The sequence below is a fragment of the Xenopus laevis genome, chromosome 7S (genome assembly GCF_017654675.1).
Source record: "Xenopus laevis strain J_2021 chromosome 7S, Xenopus_laevis_v10.1, whole genome shotgun sequence".
NCBI lineage: Eukaryota > Metazoa > Chordata > Amphibia > Anura > Pipidae > Xenopus > Xenopus laevis.
In genome coordinates, this window is record NC_054384.1 from 99,826,322 (window position 1) to 99,849,315 (window position 22,994).

General features: G+C 39.9%; 1 protein-coding gene across 3 annotated transcripts in view; it reads right to left on the bottom strand.

The window, feature by feature from the left end:
- The window catches only part of ppp6r1.S (protein phosphatase 6 regulatory subunit 1 S homeolog), a 68,073-nt gene extending 45,854 nt beyond the window's left edge, over positions 1-22,219 (bottom strand). For 2 of the 3 annotated variants that reach the window (XM_018228236.2, XM_018228234.2), the window contains exons 1-3: positions 21,846-22,218; positions 3,830-4,062; positions 777-963 (exon numbers count right to left, since the gene is read on the bottom strand). In XM_018228236.2, coding sequence (XP_018083725.1) covers positions 777-963; positions 3,830-4,056 — 414 coding nt within the window. In that variant the 5' untranslated portion in view covers positions 4,057-4,062; positions 21,846-22,218. Of the gene's footprint in view, positions 1-776; positions 964-3,829; positions 4,079-21,845 lie in introns of all 3 variants that reach the window. The other variant, XM_018228235.2, reaches the window with a different exon arrangement.
- Between the last annotated feature and the right edge of the window lie 775 nt (positions 22,220-22,994).

The following is a 22,994-nucleotide window of genomic DNA, read 5'->3' on the forward strand; positions in this document are numbered from 1 at the left end:
CCTCAAAGTAATGCTGCTCTGAGTCCTCTGGCAAAAGAAACACCGCATTTCTTTCCTTCTATTGTGTACTCATGGGCTTCTGTATCAAACTTCCTGTTTTAAACTTAAACCTCCAGGCGTGAGCATGCTCAGTTTGCGCCTCTCCCCCCCCCACTCCCTTTCTTTGCTATAATCTGAGCCCAGAGCTATAAGTGAGCAGGGAGAGACTAAGGCAGGAAGTGATGTCACACCAAGCTAATACTGCAGCTGCTATCCTAAACAAAAAGAGAGCTTCTAAAGCTTTTTACTCAGGTATGGTAAAACATTCTACAGAATAAATATAGCATTCTAGCGTGCACTATTGCAGCTAATCTATTGGCAATAAAATGCCTCTGTAGCATTCCTTCTCCTTTAAAGTACAAAGAAACAGCAAGCCATTGTGTGCATGTCTAACCAGTGACTTTAATCACTTCCCTTATAAACTCCAGGTTGGAGCGAAACTTCAAATATTGCACTGGCCCAGGATAGGCATAGCAGGTTGTTGCCATCTTCCTGCGAATCCTCAATCAGTATGGACTTATGTTTTAAAGGTTTGGATTTGCGCATGTGCCAAGTCTGTTGAAGGATTCCTGGGAAGATGATGAATGCATACCCAGCAATAAAGTACCCCAGGCCAGTGGGATGTCTAAAGTAGAGCCCCAGTGTGTAGCACCCCCTGGTACCATACATTTATATAGTATTACAGTTGTGCTTTAGAAAGTGATAATTTACACACTGAATAGTCTTGAGAGACTTACCTGTTCTGTCTTGCGGTTAATTAGAATGCCCATTACTTTGCTGAAAAAGCTACACAACAAAGGATTTAAGTCCTCATTGGTTTGTAAAAAGCCATAAAGAGTCTTAAGTAGAGACTCATCTTCTCCTAATGCGTCATTTATTTGTGATACGTCTGCTGTCAGAATCTCGCAAGAAACACTTGGATACCTAGAAAATAAATATGTTATTACAAAAATCTGTTACCCCATGCCCAAAACTACATCATAATTCTAGACACCTTCTGCCCCCCCCCCCCCCAGGTACAGCCCATCCGCAAACCATCTTTTTACACAGATTTCTCTATCACACATTAATATTCCCAGATTCCAAAATGCAGATATTTGTGCAGATATCGGCAACACTGTGCTGATGGCTTTCCTTTATGTATTCTGGTTTCCTCCCATACTTAGGAAATATTCAGGCAGGTTAAAAGGACAAGGAAAGTTAAACTAAAGAAGTAGCTAGAAATGGTGAAAATTATGTATTGGGCTTCTGTACCAACCCAAGGCGACCACAGCCCTTTAGCAGTAAAGATCTGTGTCTCCAAAGATGCCCCAGTAGCTCCCCATCTTCTTTTCTGCCGATTCACTGCACATGTTCTGTGCTGCTGTCACTTACTGAGCTTAGGGACCCACTCACAATATACAGTACACATAGAATAGAAATGTCACAATATAAGGCTGATTAGTAATAATTGCTACATGGCAGTGCAGAAACCAGTGCAATTAGCATCAGAATTTAACAATCAGCAAACCTGTAGCATCAGCTTATATTACAAGGGAAGCTCATTTTCTGCTGGATAATTAGTGACGAGCCCTAAGCTTAGCTTCTCAACAGCTGCTCAGAGCCCACTGAGCATGTGAGTGTCACAGACACTTTCCAAGATGGTGACCCCCTGTGACAAGTTTGAAGTCCTGGATCATTGCTGCTATTGACAAGCTCAAACTTTAGCCTCGTGCAATAAGTTCAGTATATAAAACATGCCATTTTTAGTCCTATTTATTTTTAGGGTTTCCTTTTATGGGCTCTTGATATCAATGACCTCCGATGCTTAGAAAACATTCAGGCAGGTTAATGGGCTCCTGATAATGACCAGTTTTTGCATATCATACAGAACTTATTGCACACTTCACTGGGGCAGGAACTCTTAACGGAATTATTATTATTATTCAGTGTAAAAATGAAAACTGGGTAAATAGATAGGCTGTGCAAAATAAAACATTTTTCTAATATAGTTAGACAAAATTGTAATGTATAAAGGCTGGAGTGACTGGATGTCTAACAGAACACTACTTCCTGCTTTTCAGCTCTCTTGGTTTCCACCGATTGGTTACCAGGCAGTGACCAGAGACTTGAGGGGTGGGAGGGGGCACATGGGACATAACTGTTGCTTTTCAATCTGAGCTGAATGCTGAGGATCAATTGCAAACTCATTGAACAGATGTGTCCCATGTGGCCCCCCCTTCAAGTTTCTGACTAACTCAGAGTTAGAGAGCTGCAAAGCAGGAAGTAGTGTTCTGGCTATTATGTTACACATCCAGTCACTCCAGCCTTTATACATTACATTTTTTGGCTAGCTTACTAGATTAGAAATGTTTTTCATTTTGCACAGCCTATGTACTGAGTTTTTATTTTTACATTGAACTGTTCCTTTAAAGAACTGCAGAATAGGTTGGTGCTACATAAGAAAAAAAAAAAGATAATCTGCTTGGTACCTAATTATAAGTATTGTTTCCACAATCCAATAAATGTCAATTTAAGCTTGGAGCCTAGCATTTCAATCAGTTTGCCTATATGCTAAACACTAGCAGTAGCCATTGTTAAACATGAACGGTCCTGTTGACAGACCTACTCTATACATCTTGCTGAAAACCTAAAACAACTACTGCAATGAAATGCCTGACATTGCCAATGTTACATTATGTTTATTCTCTTGCCATGCACACAATAGAGGTAAATAAAATATACACCGCTGTGGCGGCTGTACAAATGTTTGTTTGTAATGTGTATCTTCTCTCTCTCTCTCTCTCTCTGTAGTGTTGTTAAAAAGTTAAAAATTTAAATAAAAACATGTTTTAAAAAAAAAAAAAAAGTTGTTTTTTGGAAGTTTTTTTTTTTTTTATATATAGTCCAGCCTTGTACAGGTATGGGGCCTATTATGCATAATGCTCCGGACATGGGGCTTTCTGGATGACAGATCTTTCTGTAATTTGCATCTTCATACCTCAAGTCTACTAGAAAATCATGTAAAAATTAATAAAAGCCAATAGTCTTGTTTTGCTTCCAATAAGGATTAATTATATCTTAGTTTGGAACACGTACAAGCTACTGTTTTATTATTACAGAGAAAATAGAAATCATTTCTAAAAATCTGGATTATTTGGATCAAATGAAGTCTATGGGAGACTTTCTGGATAATGGGTTTATGGATAACGTATCCCATACCTGTAAAAGTCTCCACTAGTTCCCTGACAGAGATAAAATGGGGTCACAGCCAGTTGCACAATATGTGATATGTACAATTTTTGAGAACATAGCGCTTAAAGAATTAAAGGCTAAAATCAAGTAAGCTTTATCAGAAAGGTCTATATAAATACACCAGTAAACCCTCAAAGTAATGCTGCTCTGAGTCCTCTGTCAAAAGAAACACAGCATTTCTTTCCTTCTATTGTGTACTCATGGGCTTCTGTATCAGACTTCCAGTCTTAAGCTTAAACCTCCACTGTTAGGGCTTGAGCATGCTCAGTTTGCTCCTCTCTCCCTCCTCCCCTCCATGCTGTAATCTGAGCCCAGAGCTATGAGTGAGCAGGGAGAGACTCAGGCAGGAAGTGATGTCAACCCAAGCTAATATGGCAGCTGCTATCCTAAACAAACAGAGAGAGCTTCTAGAGCCGTTTACTCAGGTATGGTAAAGCATTCTGCAGAATAAATATAGTGTTATAGCTTGCACTATTGTGGCTAATCTATTGAAAATAAACTGCTTCGGTAGCTTTCCTTTTCTTTTAAGATATTATAAATATCTGTCTTTACTTACTTATAGCGAATCTTCTCATCTGTATCACTAGAAGGCTCTTTTGTGATGCAGTTGACCAATTCTTCCATGTGTTGCGGCTGGACCAAATAGTCTATAAGTTTCCTATTGACGACTTTACACTCCTGCAGCACGTCCTCCTCGTCCAGTAGTTCGTAGAGTGTGACATTTTCTCTCTCCAGCAGCGTGTCCACATGCGAACTTGTGTGCAGATCAAACTTCCAAAACATGGCTCACTATAAAGGGACAAGTCTGATGAATATGCAGCGGTTAACAGGGGATGTTTGATGTGGATAAAACAAAGATACAATTTTATTCCATATACTTATATATTTACGTTTATTAATGGTTCACCATGCATTCTTTGTAATCTAATTTAGCACTGATAATGTACAGTCATTAAATTGTCTTGCTTTGTGTTCTGTATCCTTATTAAATGCGTTACTAGCTCAACTTGTGGCTTCAAACTTGCAAACGACTTTAGACTCCCTGGTCCCAGCCTTATTTCCCACAACCCTCCATGTGTGTCATTACAGGGAATACATCCGATTTAAGGTGGCCATACACGGAGAGATCCGGAGACATCGCCAAACGAGCGGATCTCTCCCCAATATGCCACCTTGAGGTGGGCAATATTGGGCTGATCCGATTGTGGGCCCTAGGGCCCAACGATCAGATCCTAACAAATGTTAACGAGTGGTCGGATCGCTGGACCGGATCAATGAACAGATGCGGCTGTGATCCAAAGGGCTTTTTAATCCCATCCGATCGAGATCTGGCAGACTTTCGGGCAGATCTCGATCGGGGAACCCCGTGAGGGGGCTCCATACACGGGCCAATAAGCTGCCGACCTGGTCTGTCGTCAGCTTTTATTGGCCCGTGTATGGCCACCTTTACATTCAACAATCGCTTGCGTGACTTTTATTAGCATTTAGCTTTAATAAACCACCTGCCCCAATCTCCTCTGGTGTGAGTTGTCTACTGTGGAGAACAGAAAGGTAAAAATAAATACTGTGTTAAAACAAACATCTGTCTAAAGCTGGCCATAGACGCAACGATCCGATCCACGATTTGTACGATTTCCGGACAGTGTGTGGAGAGTCCGGCGGAGATCAGTCGTTTGGTTGATCGGACAGGTTCGAAAATTTCTGTCGGCTGCCGATAATATCTCTGCGTGTATTGCCGTTCGTACGATTTTCAGTGGGAGACTGTCACCAGCTTTGTCAGATATAACTATCGTACGATTGCGGTCAGGGGCAGAACATCGGCTGATCTGTTCTTTTACTACTTTATTTGATCTGAATTGTAAGACTTTGATCTGAATGGTTAGTGGCGGGTTGGGAAAGTCTGATCGTACGTTGATTCATAAGATAGGATCTTTGCTCTGTGGCCAGTTTAAGTTGTATTTAATAAGTAAATGTAAATGTTTCAACTTACATACAAATTCAACTTAAGAACAAACCTACAGACCCTATCTCGTATATTAATGTAATGTTTACATGATTTTCTAATGGACTTAAAGAGGGTCACCCTTAAAGATGGTCATCCAATAAAAATTATTCCAAATCCTATTTTATCATGTTAGTCAAGCAAAACGAACTTTAATTACACTGTATGAATTATTTGAATCTTGTTTCCATTAGTATAATTATAGCAAGTAGGCCAGAGCCATTTTGTGAACACTGTTATAAAGGCAGATATTTCAGAATATTGTTTGTGCACCAGAATGGAGGACATTCCCATGCCATGGTTACACAATTAAATGGTTAAAACAACTGGGGTATTGTGGGGAGAGCAGTGACATCTAGGAAGTGCTGAATAGAAAGTGAAAGTAATTGCCCAAGACATAGAGGAGGGGCAGGCAATATTTGATTGACAGCTGAGATTTTTAAATCAGTTTACAGCTATGAACACCTGAATTTAAAAAAAAAAAAAAGAATTTGGATTTCATGATTAATTTGAAAAGAACTTTTATTATACAGCTTTTCATGTCTGGGTGACAGGTCTGCTTTAAGGTATGAGGATCCAAATTACGGAAAGATCCTTTACCCGGAAAATCCCAGGTCCCAAGCATTCTGGCTGTATATACAAATACAACCATATTTAATTGTTTTAGGAACACATTATAAAGCAGGAATAGAACTGTATTTGTGGTTTACTACTATCAAATACAGATGGGCTTGAGGTTTGTTTTTTTAGAGAACTTGACTACTAAAAGGAACAGACAGTAAATTTAACAGTAAATGTTTTATGTGACCACAATTACACACTCAAAATAACCAAATGCCTAAGCCCAAAGATTCCAGCCAGCTGGGTGCTAGCGGAGGCGAGGGCCCCATTTATTCCTCTGCCATACAATGCTGACAGTATGCAGGAGTGAGAAGTCATTTAGCAGAGATTATCGTGTAAGCGATAGCGAGTTAAATATGGTTGTGAATGCAGCAGGTGAGCTGGTCTTTTGTGGTGAATGGATTACATAATCGCAAGTGGTTTGTTTAGATGTAAACAATCACTTACACCTTGGCAACAAAAATGGTGACACAGTAGCAAATGAAAGACAATCTTATGACAGAAATATTTAGGTTTCAACTGTATTTCAAACACACATCTGCTAAAATAAGCACCCCACAAGCAATGTTAATTGCCCATTTAGGGGAGGTAAAACCCAAAAATAAAATTGTGCTTAATAAGCAAAACCAAAAAATACTTGATAGTTAGATCCAGTATATCTTATAGGGGGGGCTCCTTTTGCCTAGAAGATGGATTAGAGCTCACTATTAAAATCAAAAGACATCATGTCTCTCTACATGCAGGATTTGTGCAAAAGGCAGTTATTTTGTTAGATTTTGTTTGTACTGTAATCAGTAATTTGAGTGAGCTGTAATTCATCTGCTAGGAAAGGAAACTCCCTATAAAGCTGGCCATAGACGCAAAGATCTGATCGTACGAATCGAGGATTCGTACGATTGTCGGAACATGTATGGAGAGTCCCGTCATTTTTCGTCCGGCGGAGATCGGTCGTTTGGTCGATCGGACAGGTTAGAAGATTTCTGTCGGCTGCCGATAATATCTCTGCGTGTATTACCGATCGTACGATTTTCAGTGGGAGACTGTCACTAGCTTTGGTTGGACATAGATATCGTACGATTGCTGTCAGGGGCAGAACATTGCTGATCTGTTCTTTTACTAATCTGACTGGTAAGACTTTGATCTGAATGGTTAGTGGCGGGTCGGGAGATGGGAAAGTCCGATTGTACGATGATTCGTACGATCGGATCTTTGCATCTATGGCCACCTTAAGATATATTGGATCTAGCGGTCAATGAATATCTGACACCCATCTCCTGCATCAAGAGAATGAAGAGAAACAGATGCTGAGAGAGGAATAGTGAAGATAAACTTGATTATTTCAAATATGCTACAGAATTTTTAATTGATTGTATTTAGAAAGTTTATTTCAGTGCGATGAAGCGTAAATTACATTTGGCGAAATCCAAGAAGCTTTTCAATTCGTCTTTTTTAATGATTTTATTTTATGGTTTTCAAATTATTTGCCTTCTTCTTCTGACTCTTTCCACCTTTCAAATGGGAGTCACTGACCCCATCTAAAAAAACAAAAAAAATGATCTGTAATGCTACACATTTACGGCCATATTTATCAAGGGTCGAATTTCAAATTTGAAAAACTTCGAAATTCGAATTCAAAAAGACCAACCGAAATTAAGTTGAAGTTGTTTTGGCCGAATAGGTCTGTTTTTGATCAAATAGGTCCACCAAATTCGAATCATACGAATCGAAGTAATTGCGGATTCGAACTAATTCGAATCAAAGTTATTCCCCAAAAAAACTTGGATTTTTTCAAAATCCACCGATTGACTCCAAATAGGTTCTAGGAGGTCCCCCATAGGCTAAAACAGCTACTGGGCAGGTTTTAGATGGCAAATGGTCGAAGTTGAATTTTTAAAGAAACAGGACATGAATCTAATTTGGACTATTCCCTAGTCGAAGTACACAAAAAATTGCTCGAAATTCGATTTTTTTTTTTTTTAATCGAAAATTCACCTCGACCTTTGATAAATCTGCCCCTTATTGTTGATGTTACTAAAAATGAAAACCAATTGCAAAATGTCTTAGAATACCACTCTCAACGTCATACTAAAAGATAATGCAAAGCTGGGCACCCCCTTTAAACATTCTCAGGTTTAAAGCTGGCCATAGACGCAAAGATCTCACCGTACGAATTGAGGATTCGTCCGATTTTCGGAACGTGTGTGGAGACTCCCGACATTTTTCGTCCGGCGGTGATCGCTCGTTTGGTCGATCGGACACGTTAGAACATTTCTGTTGGCTGCCGATAAAATCTATGCGTGTATTGCCGGTCATATGATTTTCAGTGGGAGACTGTCACTAGCTTTGTCTATCGTACGATTTCTGTCAGGGGCAGAACATCGGCTGATCTGTTCTTTTACTACTTTATTTGGTCAGAATGGTAAGACTTTGATCTGAATGGTAAGTGGCAGGTCGGGAGATGGGAAAGTACGTTCGTACATTGATTCGTGCAATCGGGAAGTCCTGCAATGGGTCACAGTAAAAAGTAGGTAACCTGCAGGTTCAGGGTAGAATCGGCGCTGGTTTGCGAGTCTCAATATAATCACGTTTCACTTCTTTAAAGGGGTTGTTCACCTTCTTCCTCGGTCTTCTTCCTGGATTGCCCAGCGTTTGGCGGCGCATGCGTAGTAGACTGAACCGGCAAATGCTCTTACTGCGCATGTACCGCCAAATGCTGGGGAAAGTCACAAAGTTTTCCGATTTCTTTTTTCGGCAACTTCGTGACTTTCGGTGCATGCGCAATAGATTCCAGCTGGCAAATGTACCTAATGCGCCGCCAAATGCCGGGGAATCCAGGAAGAAGACAGCACGGGAGAAGATGGTGCCTGCAAACTCCACGGGAGAGGACCTGTGCCAAGGGGGGGGAGGGAGGGAGCCTACGGGGGAAGGGGTTTTGTTCCGAAAGGGTGTCCTTCTCCTTTAAGCAACAGATAGTTTATGTCAAATTAAGTGGTATATTAAAGAATCTTATCAAACTGGTAAATATATTAAAGTAAATATTCCCCTTTTACATCTCTTCCCTTGAGCCCCCATGTTGCGATGGTCTGTGTGCTGCCTCAGAGATCACCTGACCAGAAATACTGCAGCTCTAACTGTAACAGGAAGAAGTGTGGAAGCAAAAGACACAATTTCTGTTAATTGGCTCATGTGACCTAACATATATGGTTTGTTTGGTATTTATTGTGCACCATGAATCGTAGGATCCCAGGGGGCGGCCCTTATTTTTTAAAATGGCAATTTTCTATTTAGGATTACCCAATGGCACAGACTACTAAAAAAATATATTACGAAAATGGTTTATTTAAATGATGCAGGGTTTCACATATGAACTGTTTTATGCTGTTTTAATATCTTTATATAGACATATAAATGTAGCAAATTGTAACAGTTCTGTTCCTGGAGCTGCCAGACTGAAACGCTAGAGGAACGAACATTAAATTATAAAATTTTAAGAAAACGTCACACAACACAAGATGGAAAGCAACTGAAATAAGGATTTGTTTATGGTGAACAATCTGAACCTGAACTGAAAAAAGTGTTTGAAAGGAGAACAACCCCTTTAAAACTTTTTAGCTCCTGTTTTTGCCCCAGCTTCTTATGTTGACTTCAATGGGTCTAAGTATCCAGTACATCGGGAATAGCATGATTTGCCTTAACTAGAAGCAAAGCAAAAATGTTACTGGTCCTTTAAAGGAACAGTTCAATGTAAAAATAAAAACTGGGTAAATAGGCAGTGCAAAATAAAAATGTTTCTAATATAGTTAGTTAGGCAAAAAAGCAATGTATAAAGGCTGGAGTGACTGGATGTGTAACATAATAGCCAGAACACTACTTCCTGCTTTGCAGCTCTCTAACTCCGAGTTAGTCAGCGACTTGAAGGGGGGCCACATGGGAAATAACTGTTCAGTGAGTTTGCAATCGATCCTCAGCATTTAGCTCAGATTCAAAAGGTTGCGGGTACGGGTCGGGGTTCCAAAAAATGGACCCGCGAAGGACTCTAACCCGTGTAGCCTCCCATTAAGTCACTGATTGGTTACGGCCTGGTAATCAGTGTAAAGCAAGAGAGCTGAAAAGCAGGAAGTAGTGTTCTTGCTATTATGTTCATCCAGTCACTCCAGTCTTTCTACATTACATTTTTGGCTAAGTATATATGGAACATTTATGTTTTTCACAGCCTATCTATTTACAGTTTTTATTTTTACACTGAACAATTCCTTTAAATACCTTTCTAGCACCTTTGTCCCAATCCTTGACTAATCTTACCTATAAAGCGGAGGTGAAGCTGCTAAAAGGCAGCACAAGTGCTGCCTGGACAGGTTAAACAGAGAGAGCTACTGCAGGAATGTTGTTGTTATTTGGAGTGGATACGTGCCAGCGCTCAGGAACTCTATAAAGCATGTAATGACACATTGGGACTTGTACATTAAAGCGAGTGTAACAACTGGAGACAAACAGAGCATCTCGCTCATCGCTGGCGGCAAAGATTTACAGTTTTAAATAAATGTTTCATTGCATCACTTTTCAGCAGCAAACGTGGTTATCCTTTGCCACGTGCACATTCTGTTTTAAGCGTTGTTATGAAAGCAATGAAACAAATATCCTTTTTTACAAATATGATGGACATTAGGTATTATGCCTTGGGTGCCGAGCATGCTCAAACTGACCCTTTCCCCTGGCAGCTGAGAAATGATGAGAAACTGCCAGCTGTCAGTCAGCTCCCAAGCCCAAGTGTCATGTCTTTGGAACAAATACGGCAATTGTAAACCAGTCAAATTGCCACAAAATGCTTGCAGTTGGTGGGATGAAAAAAAAAAAACACAGGTATGGGACCTGTTATTGAGAATGCTCGGGACCTAGGATTTTGTGGATAACAGCTATTTGGATCTTCATACCTTAAGTCCACAAAAAAATAAATTTAAATATTAAATTAAACCAACAGGTTTGTTTTGCCTCCAAGAAGGATTAAGTATATCTTTAATCAAGCACAAGGCACTGCTTGATTATTAAAGAAAAAGGAAATCCTTGTTAAACATTTTAATTATTTGAGTAAAATGGAGTCCATGGGAGATGGCCTTCCCGTCATTCTGAGCTTTCTGGATAACGGGTTTCAAGATAAATGATGCCGAAGCCATAGATGTAATTATCAATGCTCTTTAAAGGGGAACTATAGCGAAATTTAAAATATAATATAAGTTTCAGCATACTGAAATAAAAAACTTTCTAAATACAATCAATTAAAAATTCAGTAACATTTCTGAATCAAGTTTATCTTTACTATCCCTCTCTCAGCATCTGTTTCTCTTCATTCTGTCTTCAGTCATATTGTGATCCAATATATCTTACAGAATAGAAGATGTATTAGAGCTCATTCTATTAAAATCACCAGACAACATGTCTCTCTACATGCAGGATTTGTGCAAATGGCAGTTATTTTGTTAGATTTTGTGTGTACTGAAATTAGTTATGTGAGTGAGCTCTAATTCATCTGCTAGGCAAAAGGAAGCCCCCCTATACTAGTCTGCCCAAGCCGAATAAGAAACTTGCCTGGTAGGACTGTGCCCCTCTGCAAAAACAGTGTGCCGTGGGATTGCAGGTCAAAGGTAAATATCCTGCAGTCCAGTCCCAAAGCACATTATATTTACACAAGGGCACAGCCTCTGGCTCCTGTAAAAGTTTATTTGCTGTCAGAGTGCAGTGAGGTTGTGGCACTGGGCAACCAAAAAGGAAGAACACTGCCAAACTGCCATGCGGTTGAATCTAGTGGGGGTCAGAAACCCACTAATGGGCGGCTACTAAGCTTTGCAGATGGACGGTGCATCAGTGGATGACATAAACAGAACCAGAGTGTATCCAGATAGATATGATAATTATATATGCAAAGGCCGTTGGCAGGAATGGAAAAATTTATGGCCAAATCAATCAGTGCTGGCTGATTATGTAACCCAAAGGCCAGTCTGTCTATCCTCACTTTAAAGGACAAGGAAAGTTAAACTAAAGAAGTAGCTAGAAATGTTGTATATTATGTTTTGTGCTTCTGTACCAGCCCGAGGCAACCACAGCCCTTTAGCAGGTTAGATCTGCGCCTTCAAAGATGCCCCAGTAGCTCCCCATCTTCTTTTCTGCTGATTCACTGCACATGCTCTGTGCTGCTGTCACTTACTGAGCTTAGGGACTGAATCAAAATATACAGTTCAGGATATGAAAACATGGCGTTTTTAGCCCTATTCATTTTTAGGGTTTAGTTCTCCTTTAAAGTGGTGGTTCATCTTTAAGTTAACCTTTAGTATGTTATAGAAGGGACAATTCTAAGCAACTTTTCGATTGTCCTTCATTTTTTCCTTTTTATAGTTTTTTAATTATTTGCCTTCTTCTTCTGGCCATCCACTGAGGAAAACATTTATAATTAATAAAAATACATGAATATATATTATATACACATACACACACATACATACATATACAGTTGTGACTCTTAGCAACTAGTTTTTGGCACCAATTGCAGCAGTCTTAAGCGTTTACTTGTGTACTTCCCACAATCCCTGATGAAAGTTCCAAGATGGAACTGAAACGTTGGACTCAATAAACCATTATCATTTTTGTCCTGCTGATGTCTGTCATCTTTGCAACTTTATAAGCAACGTTCCAGTTTGTTTTCTTTCTTTCTTTTTTTTAAAGTTTTATAGTTATTTGCCTTTTTCTTCTGACTCTTTGCAGCTTTCAAAGACTCCCTCCTAAAAAAACAAATGCTCTGCAAGGCTACAAATGTATTGTTACTTTTTATTACTGATACTTCTGTTCAGGCCTCTCCTATTCATATTCCAGTCTCTTATTCAAATCAATGCATGGTTGCTAGGGTAATTTGGACACTAGTTACCAGATTGGTTAATATGCAAATTGAAGAACTGCTGAATAAAAATAACTCAAAAACTTTCAATAATAAAAAATAAATTATAATAAACAAGTGAAAATTAAGTCCTGATGTTGCTGGTAGCTGTTCAACATGTGTTTACCATTACCTGGGGGGGGGGGTCATTGATGATTTTAAAGGGAACCCGTCACACTACAAAATAATTCCAAATTCTTTCCTATCATGTTAGTTGAGCAAAATAAACTTTACTCGACACTATATTTATTATTTAAATTTTGTTTCCTTCAGTCTTGGAATTACACTATCACAGCAAGCAGGCAGGAGCCATTTTGTGGACACTGTTATTAAGACAAATTGTGTATCACCCCCAAAATCTAGTGTAAGCACCAGAATCGGGGACCTAATGCCCTTGCGCAGTACCCTACATAATTATAGAGCCTGAGGAGAGAGGGGGAATGTAATGAGAGCTGTGATATGTAGGAAGTGCTGAATGGAAAGTGAAAGTATTTGACTGCCCCGCCTCTATGCCTCAGGCATAGAGGTGGGCAGGTAAAATTTGATTGACAGCTCAGATATTAAAACACCTTTATAACATGTATGGATGCTTTCATGATAAAAATTTGTGTACCATGTTTAATTTGCATCAAACATCTTTTACAACTTCTTAGAAGTTTCGGTTTTTGGAATTGTTGTGGATTCTCTCCTATACTTAAATTACGCCCTGAAAACTATCCACCCCACTCCCCTTGTGATTGTAGCAACAGCATTTTCAGTTGAGTGCATCAGTAGTCCCACCAACAGAGATGGGGGGGAGGTTATTTGAGCTTTCTGTTCAGAGAGTTGAAATTGCAATGTGGGACATATAAACCCCATGCTTTGGCTATATAGATTATTAGACAAAGTTAAGGTAAGGCAACATTTGAAGAGAAGATGAGAATGCCAATTTGCTCTCCAGATACAGCTCCAGAAATCCCAGCTGTCTTAGATATTCTTGGAACAAATCACCGATACCTATATTTCATCCAGGTCCCCCTTTACATCAGACAACCACTGACAGTAATGAATTAATAATGTTATTCTCTAAGGTATACCCAATAGAAATCAAAGAACCGAAAGGGTGCCACAAATAGCTAGTATAAGTATACTATACATGTATATATAGTATACACTCACCAAGTTGAAGTGGTGGTTCAGGTGCACCAGGGTCTGCCCAATCGGATCCACACAGGACTCCACCCCAGACCCTCAGCACCAGGGGCGGAATCAACCGCTGAAAAAACTACGAATCCCCTATTTTCGATTCAACGAACCCCCTAATCCTTCGTGAATGATTTGGCTGAATACTGAACCAAACTCTAATTTGCATATGCAAATTAGGGGTGGGAAGGGGAAAACATTTTTTACTTCCTTGTTTTGTGAGAAAAAGTTGTGATTTCCCTCTCGCTTCTAATTTGCATATGCACATTAGGATTCGGAATCGGTTCGGCCAGGCAGAAGAATTCGGCCGAATCCGAATCCTGTTGAAAAAGGCTAAATCCTGGCTGAATCCTGGATTTGGTGCATCCTTAGAAAAAAACACAGGGCTACAAAAATAGAGTAAAAAAATCTCCTTTATTTGTTTACATTAAAAATAAACACCTCCTAAAGGCTCTATGAGTTTTGTGCACCTAAAGCACTTAGTCATGCGCTAAGTGCCTAAGGTATTCCCTGCCAAAAATAAATTTACTTTCAGGTTTAGATTCTGGCCTCAACTCCTCCCAGTCAACCAAACCGTAACACTTGTGTAGGGCAATGCCCCAGGCTTTGGGCCTTGAATCTGTCCAATCAGCATCTACAAATAATGAATTTCTTGGCAACAAATGTGGTTTGATATGGTTCTGTAGAAAGCCATGAATGACATTTGACCTCTGTTGATATCCTTAGTTACATACTAACACTATTGTATCCTACAGAGATTGTCTGTTATTTGTTGTGTAAACATGTGCTCTATTTAAACATTATACACAGAGTCCTCTGAAGCAAACATGCAGTTTGTATCAGGACAAAGAAAAGTGTTATACAGGTATGGGATCTGTTATCCGGAAACCTGTTATCCAGAAAGTTCCAAATTAAGGAATGAACATCTCCCATAATCACTCCATTATAATCAATTAATCTATATTTTTAAAAAATTCCTTTTTCTCTATAATAATAATAAAACAGTAGCTTGTACTTGATCCCAACAGAGATACAATTAATCCTTATTGGAGGCAAAACCAGCCTATTGGGTTTCTTTAATGTTTACATGTCTTTCTAGTAGAACGTATGAAGATCCAAATTACTGAAAGATCCATTATCCAGAAAATCCCAGGTCCCGAGTGTTCTGGAACCCGATACCCATACCTGTACTTTAATGCATAAAACCCATTAAGGGCTCTTACACATGAGCGTTCTGACCTGCGCTCCCCTGCGTTCCATTTTTTGGCGTTAAGCCGCAGGGGAGCGCAGGAATAGACGCAAGTCATTATTTGAAATGGGGCTGTACTCACTCAGGCGCGTGTAGGCGCCGAACGCAGGTTCAGACGCAACATGCTGCATTTTTCCTGCGTTCGGCGCCTACACGCGCCTGAGTGAGTACAGCCCCATTTCAAATAATGACTTGCGTCTATTCCTGCGCTCCCCTGCGGCTGAACGCCAAAAAACGGAACGCAGGGGAGCGCAGGTCAGAACGCTCATGTGTAAGAGCCCTAAATCTTTTGGTGTTTGTGGTCCTTTAAAGGGTAGACCTACTCCTACACGCTTGGATAAAATCAGTGAACTCCATCAGAAAGATTTTTGGGAAATGTAGAAATGAAACAGAATAAACTTACATGGTTTGCACTCGATAAGAGTTATACATTAACACATGCATCCTATACAATGGTGTAGAAGTTTACAGATAGACTCTGCATTTGGCAGCTGGGTGGAGCAAAATAATTCTCTAAAATGTATGAACAGGTATAGGACCCATTACCTAGAATGTGCAGGACCTGGGGTTTTCCGGATAACGGATCTTTCCGCAATTTGGATCCTCATACGGTAAGGCTACCAGAAAATCATATAAACATTAAAGGGGATGTTCACCTTTAAATGATTGTTTCATATGATGTAGAGAGTGACAATTTGCAATTGGTTTTCATTTTTTTCATTTCTTGTGGTTTTTGAGTTATTTAAGCTTTTTATTCAGCAGCTGTCCGGTTTGCAATTTCAGCAATCTGGTTGCTAGGGGTCAAATTCCCCTAGCAACCATACATTGATTTCGAATAAGAGAGACTAGAATATGAATAGGAGAAGCCTAAACAGAAAGAGGAGTATTAAAAAGTAGCAATAGATTTATTTATATAGCCTTACAGAGCATTTGTTTTTCAATGGGATCAGTGACCCCCATTTGAAAGCTGGAAAGAGTCAGAAGAAAAAGGCAAATCATTTGAAAACGATAAAAAGTAAATAATGAAGACCAATTGAAAAGCTGCTTAGAACTGGCCATTCTATAATATACTAAAAGTTAATTTGAAGGTGAACCAGCCCTTTAAATAAACCTAATAGGCTGGTTTTGCTTCCACTAAGGATTAAATATATTTTAGCTTGTATCAAGTACAAGGTAAAGTTTTATTACTACAGAGAAAAAGAAAATCATTTTTTTTAAATTTGGATTTGGATAAAATGGAATCTATGGGAGACTGCATATCCGTAATTTGGAACTTTCTGGATAATGGGTTTCCAGATAACAGATCCCACACCTGTATAACAACATTGCTGAGAAAGCTCCAAGCATCATTGAAATGAGCCCTCTAAACACCTCTGTTGTGGCCGCTTTTTGAGCTTTATACCCATCACATGCTTGATGAGATAAGTAGATTTGGGCAGGGAGCAGTTCATGCAGAACTGCAACAGCTGTGCCAAGGCAGCTATGCTTCATTCACTTAAGCAAATGAGTCAGTGAGATTCTGTGGGAAGGAAAAGATGTGAGCAGAGAAGAATAAAAAAACGACATTAGTTCAGAAACCCAAGATGATTTGTACACAAAGTGACAGGCAGAGTGAAGGCATAGAATAAAAAATACTTCGAATTTCGAAGTATTTTTTTGGCTACTTCGACCATCGAATTGGCTACTTCAACCTTCGACTTCGAACTAAAAATTGCGTGACTATTCGACCATTTGATAGTCGAAGTACTGTCTCTTTAAAAAAAACTTTGACCACCTAGTTCGCCATTTAAAACCTACCGAGGTACAATGTTAGCCTATGGGGAAGGTTCCCATAGGCTTTCTAAGTATTCTTTTATTGAAGGAAAATCGCTCGATCGTTGAATTAAAATCTTTTGATTTTTCCTACGATCGTTCGAACGAACGAATTGCGGTAAATCATTCGACTTCGATATTTGAAGTCGAAGGATTTTACTTTGACGGTCAAATATCGAGGGTTTATTAACCCTCGATATTCGACCAATGGTAAATGTGCCCCCACAATATACAAATATCCATAATCCAGAAACCAGTTATCTAGAAAGCTCCAAATTACAGAAAGTCCGTCTGCCACAGACCCTAGTTTATCCAAATAATCCAAAAAATTTTATTTTCTTTTTCTCTGTAATAATAAAGCAGTAGTTTGTACTTGATCCCAACTAAGATATAATTAATCCTTATTGGAAGCAAAACCAGCCTATTGGGTTTATTTAATGTTTACATGATTTTCTAGTAGACTTAAGTTATGAAGATCCATATTACAGAAAGCCCCAGGTCCTGAGCATTCTGGATAACAGGTACCATACCTGTACAACAAACTTAAAACCGATGCAAGTTCTCTCTATAAAAAAAAAAAGGCACAGTTCCATTTTAACATCAGTTTCTGCTTCTGTTTTGATATATAGTGCCTGTTCCTATGCTTAGCTCCTCAGCAGCAGCCCAGAGCATAAAGAACTGTCCATTTGTTTAAAAAAAAAAAAAAAAAGAAGTCATTTCCACATCAGTTTGAAAGCAGAAACATAAAAATTAGCACATAACTTACTGTAACACCTCACCCATTTTGTTCCCTTCTGAATGCATAGTTTCTGGCTTTTTATACATGCTTTCTTAAAGGGGTTGTTCACCTTTATATTAACTTTTAGTATGAGAGCGATATACCGAGACAAGGGGTGCTTCACCTTCCAACACTTTTTAAAGTTCAGTTGTTTTCAGATAGTTCACCAAAATAAAGAATTTTTCCCAATTACTTTCTATTTTCTATGTCACCTTCTAAATCAGCTCAGGGAGGGGAGTCGCTGACCCTGTAAACTGTTCTAAACTGATAAATGATGATGATGATGATGATACATTTAGTTGATACTTTTGTTATCTTTGTCCCTGCTGAGCAGAATCCCTGAGTTTCATTAAAGGGGTTGTCCATAGGGATGGGCGAATTTTTTCGCCTTGTTTCGCCGCAAAAATGACGCCCATAGACTTGTATGGCATCGAGCGTCAAAAAAAAAAAAAAGACACGCGTCAAAACAATTTTGTCGCGCAACAACATTTTTTTTGACGCCCATAGACTTTAATGGGCGTCCGCGACATTTTGCCGGCGGCGAATTTTTGGCGAAACGAAACAGGTCAAATTCGCCCATCCCTAGTTGTTCACCTTCAAACAACTAGTTTTTTTCCTTTAGATCACCAGAAATAACGACTTTTTCCAATGACTTTCTATTTTCTATGTGTGACCGTTTTTCTAATATTGAAGTGTAAAGTGTCACTAAATTGATACATTTAGTTGATACATTTCTTATCTTTGTCCCTGCTGAGCAGAATCTCTGGGTTTCATTACAGGCAGCTGTTAGAATTGATACAATAGTTGCTGATACTCCAGAGATGCTGCTGAGAAATGGATCAACTAAATGTTGCAAAATTGTAACAGTTCAGAGTCTGCACCTGAATTACTGAGCTGCCAGACTCAAACACCAGAGACACGAACATTCAACTTTACACTTAGATTTTGGAAAAACAGTAAAAAATAAATAATGGAAAGTAATTGAAAAAGTCTTTATTTCTGGGGAACAATCTAAAAACAAATGAGTTTAAAAAAAGTGTTTGGAAGGTGAACAACCCCTTTAAAGGCAGCTGTTAGAATTGATACAATAGTTGCTAATATGCCACAGCTACTGCTGAGAAATGGATCCAACTTATTGTATCAACTAAATGTAGCAAATTGTAACAGTTTAGAGTCTGCGCCTGATTTACTGAGCTGCCAGACTGACACCCCAGACATATTAGATTTTGGAAAAACGGTTAATAAATAGAAAGTAATTGAGAAAAGTCTATTTCTGGTGAACAATCTGAAAACAATTGAACAGGAAAAAAGTGTTTGGGAGGTGAACGATCCCTTTAACTCTAAATGAGGCGCAAAAGCTTCTCTATTGATACAGAACATTAGTGTTATTAGCATGTATTTATAAAGCACCAACATATTCTGCAGTGCTGTACAAAAGAAATGTGAAAACATGAAACCTACATGGGCCCGACACGGAAGGTAAGGAGGGCCTCTGCTCATAAAAGCTTACAAATCAAAAAGAAAACGGAGGCCTCAGACAAAAGCTGAAAACCAATTGCAAACTGTCTCAGAAAGGGTTGTTGACCTTTAAATTAACTTTTAGTATGTTGTAGAGAGTGATATACAGAGACAATTTGCACTTCATTTGAAACATCTGACACTTCAGTAATCTTCGGGTCTTCTTCCTGCACTTCAGCAATTTCAGTGACTTTCGGCGCATGCGCAGTTGTCGCGAAACGGAAGATTGCTCCAACCGCACACGCGCCGATACACCAATCTCACTCCGAAGATTACCGAAGAGAAGAAGATGGGGCCCTGAATCTGCACCGAGGGTAAGTAAAGGGTTAAGGGCATTTACCCAGGGTACACCTAGGCTGGGGGGGACAGGGAGGGGGTCTATGTAGGGTTGGGAAGTAGGGTTTTTTTTTTTTTAATTTAAGTTTAATTCTTCTTTAAAGGTAAACCACCTCTTTTAAAGGAGAATTCAACCCTAAACTTTAAAAACTCCTACCCTACATAGACCCCACCTCCCTCCTCCTCCCCCAGCCTAAGTGTTACCCCGGGCAAATGCAACCTAACGTTTTTACTTACCCCTCAGTGCAGATTCAGGCACCGGAATTCACAGGCGCCATCTTCAGCCGCTTCGGTAATCTTTGTAATGAGACCTGCGCTTCGGCAATTTTCGCGAGTTTCGGCGCATGTGCAGTTGTCGCGTAACAGAAAATTGCTCCAACTGCGCATGCGTCGACATGCCGGTCTCATACCGATGATTTCCGAAGAGATGAAGATGGCGCCCGTGAATTCTGATGCCTGAATCTGCTCTGAGGGGTAAGTATAATGTTTGGGCATTTGCCCGGGGTAACACTTAGGCTGAGGTGGAGGAGGGGGTCTATGTAGTGTAGGGGGTTGGTGGGTTTTTTAAGTTTAGGGGTTGAATTCTCCTTTAAGTGAAAAAGTCATGCTAGAAATGAAAAGAGACTTTTTGAAGCTGTAGTCTCTCTAGAGCAGGAGTGCCCATACTATACTAATATGGGGTCTATTTTTATTGATGTTGTCCCATTATGATCTACATCCATAAAAAAATTGTTAGCATTCTGTTCCATGGAAAATATTATTTAAATGCAGATTTATGAGACAAATGTATATTGTTATATGTAACAAACAACTATTTCTTATGTAACCATAATATAATAATTATCTGAATGAAAAGCAGGAAATAGGAGGGGGATATAGACAAGTAGTTTGTTGACAAAGTCTTGATCTACTGATCACTGGCTAAAGATCTACTGACAGATCCCGATCTTTTTGGGCACCCCCGCTCTAGAGATTAAAGGGGTGGTTCACCTTCAGGTTAACTGTTAGTATGTTATAGAATGGCCTATTCTAAACAACTTATCAATTGGTCTTCATTATTTATTTTTTTATATAGTTTATGAATTATGTCTTCTTCTCCTCCCGACTCTTTCTAGCTTTCAAACGGGGGTCACTGACCCGCTCTAAAAACAAACCCTCGCTAAACCTACACATTTATTGTTATTGCTACTTTTTATTGCTCATTTTTCTGTTCCAACCCTCCCCTATTAATATTCCATATTCTCATGCAAACCAATGCAGAGTTGCTAGGATAATTTGGCCCCTAGCAACCAGACTGCTGAAATCGCAAACTGGAGAGCTGCTGAATAAAAAGCTAAATAACTCAAAAACCACAAATAATAACAAATGAAGACCAATTGCAAATTGTCTCAGAATATCGCTCTCTACATCGTACTAAAAGTTAACTCAAAGGTGAACAATCCCTTTAAAACAGGCCCGGACTGGCAATCTGTGTGTTCTGGCAAATGCCAGAGGGGCTGCTATAAGGTCCCATAGAAAGTCAGTATTTAGTGGGCTGGTGGGGGCTGTTTGGGCCTCTATGTGGGCTGTTTGGGCCTGTGTACTTGAAATGCCAGGGCCTATTTTAATTCTCAGTCCGGACCTGCTTTAAACTACATGGGTCGGACAAGTAATGACTTTGCCAAGAGAAAATCACCACAAGGAATTAATTGTTTCCCATTTGAAGTATAAGAAGCTGTAATATAAAGTAGTCCCCCCATAATCAAGGGGTAAGGGGTGGCTGGGAGTCCTGGCAGCAGAGATTGTCACTGTCTGGTGTTTCTGGTTCACATAAAGAGAAAACAAGAAGGAGGCAGGAGATGTGTTTAACTTGGGCCTAGTAAGGGGCAGTTTAGTCAAGTGCTGCCTATGGGGGACACGAGGAATAATGTAGGGACTGTTTGTAACAAGCCAACTTCTCCCAGCTCAGCAAAGTAAGTGGAGAGAGCGTGGAAGAAATCATCACACTCCGAACTACAGTTCCCAACATGCCACAGGCTACTGATCAGTGCGGCTCCGTGATGGGAGTTGTAGTTCTTAATCAGTTAAAGCGCAGAAGGTTACCCTACCATGAGATAGAGTGAGCGGAATCCCCGCGGTAGAGTCTAGAAGGCCCTCGCTGGCCGGCACTTACCCCCGCGGTTGGTATCCTAGGAGACTCAAGTGTTCCTCCTCCTCCCCTCGACTTTCCTCGCAAGGCCCACCGGCGGCGCTCCGTTTTTCCTGCGCGTGAAGCGGACGGCGGCCGCCGTTCCCTCCGTCCGACTAATCGAGAGTAAATAAGGGTACAAGGGGCAAGAAGAGACGACTAACACCGGCAACTGTCACTTGGAGAAAGTGGGCGGGATCGAACCAGTCTCCAGAAGGACGGTAGCGGCGGAAAGGGACTACTCTTCCGCTTCCGATCTGATCGCTCGTCAGGGTGGGAGGGGCTAAAGGAAGAGTTCCGGGGAGCGCGGTTTCAGTCTGTCAATCAGTCAGTCAGCCTCCGGGCGGCGCTGCTTCCAAAGGGGAGGGGTGTCTCAAATGTTTTGTGCTGAGATTTGCTGTGCTGCAGCTGTGTGGGTTACTTAATAACTATGGGAAACGTTTCTTTATTGCCTCGTTCTAGAGTCTTATCAAAATCATTTTAGGGCTTGTTTAAATGTAATTACTAGGTCCATTACAGTACACAATATAGCCCCCCTCTTTGTCTGACACACATACTCTTGCCTTAGTCTGGCCCAAAGAGGCAGTAAAGAGTGACTGAATTTTATTAGAGCACAAGTCACATGACTGAAGGCAGCTGGGAAATTGACAATATACCTAACCCCATGTCACATTTCAAAATTGAATATAAAAAAAATCTGTTTGCTCTTTTGAGAAAAGGATTTCAGTGCAGCATTTTGCTGGAGCAGCACTATTAACTGATTCATTTTGAAAAAAACGTGTTATCCCATGACAGTATCCCTTTAACTACCTAGCAGCTGGCCCTTACTAGTGGTTTCTGTATCAGAGATGTTTAGGCTGATCATACAGCGACCCACTGCTAATACTGTGAAACTGGAACAAATGACTACAAGCTGAAGCTGCAGTTTGCACAAAGCAAAGATGGGACCAGGGATTAATAAGCTTTAACAGCTTATTTTAGTCACATCACTGGCTATCTGAACTTCCATTTTCACAGCAGATGGTGGAAGCAATTGATAATAAAGCAGACTAGTCAAGGAAGTGCCCATTGGGCAGTGTTGTATTATTAAACAAATTCCATTGCTTTAATAACAGTTATGCAATATACATTTGT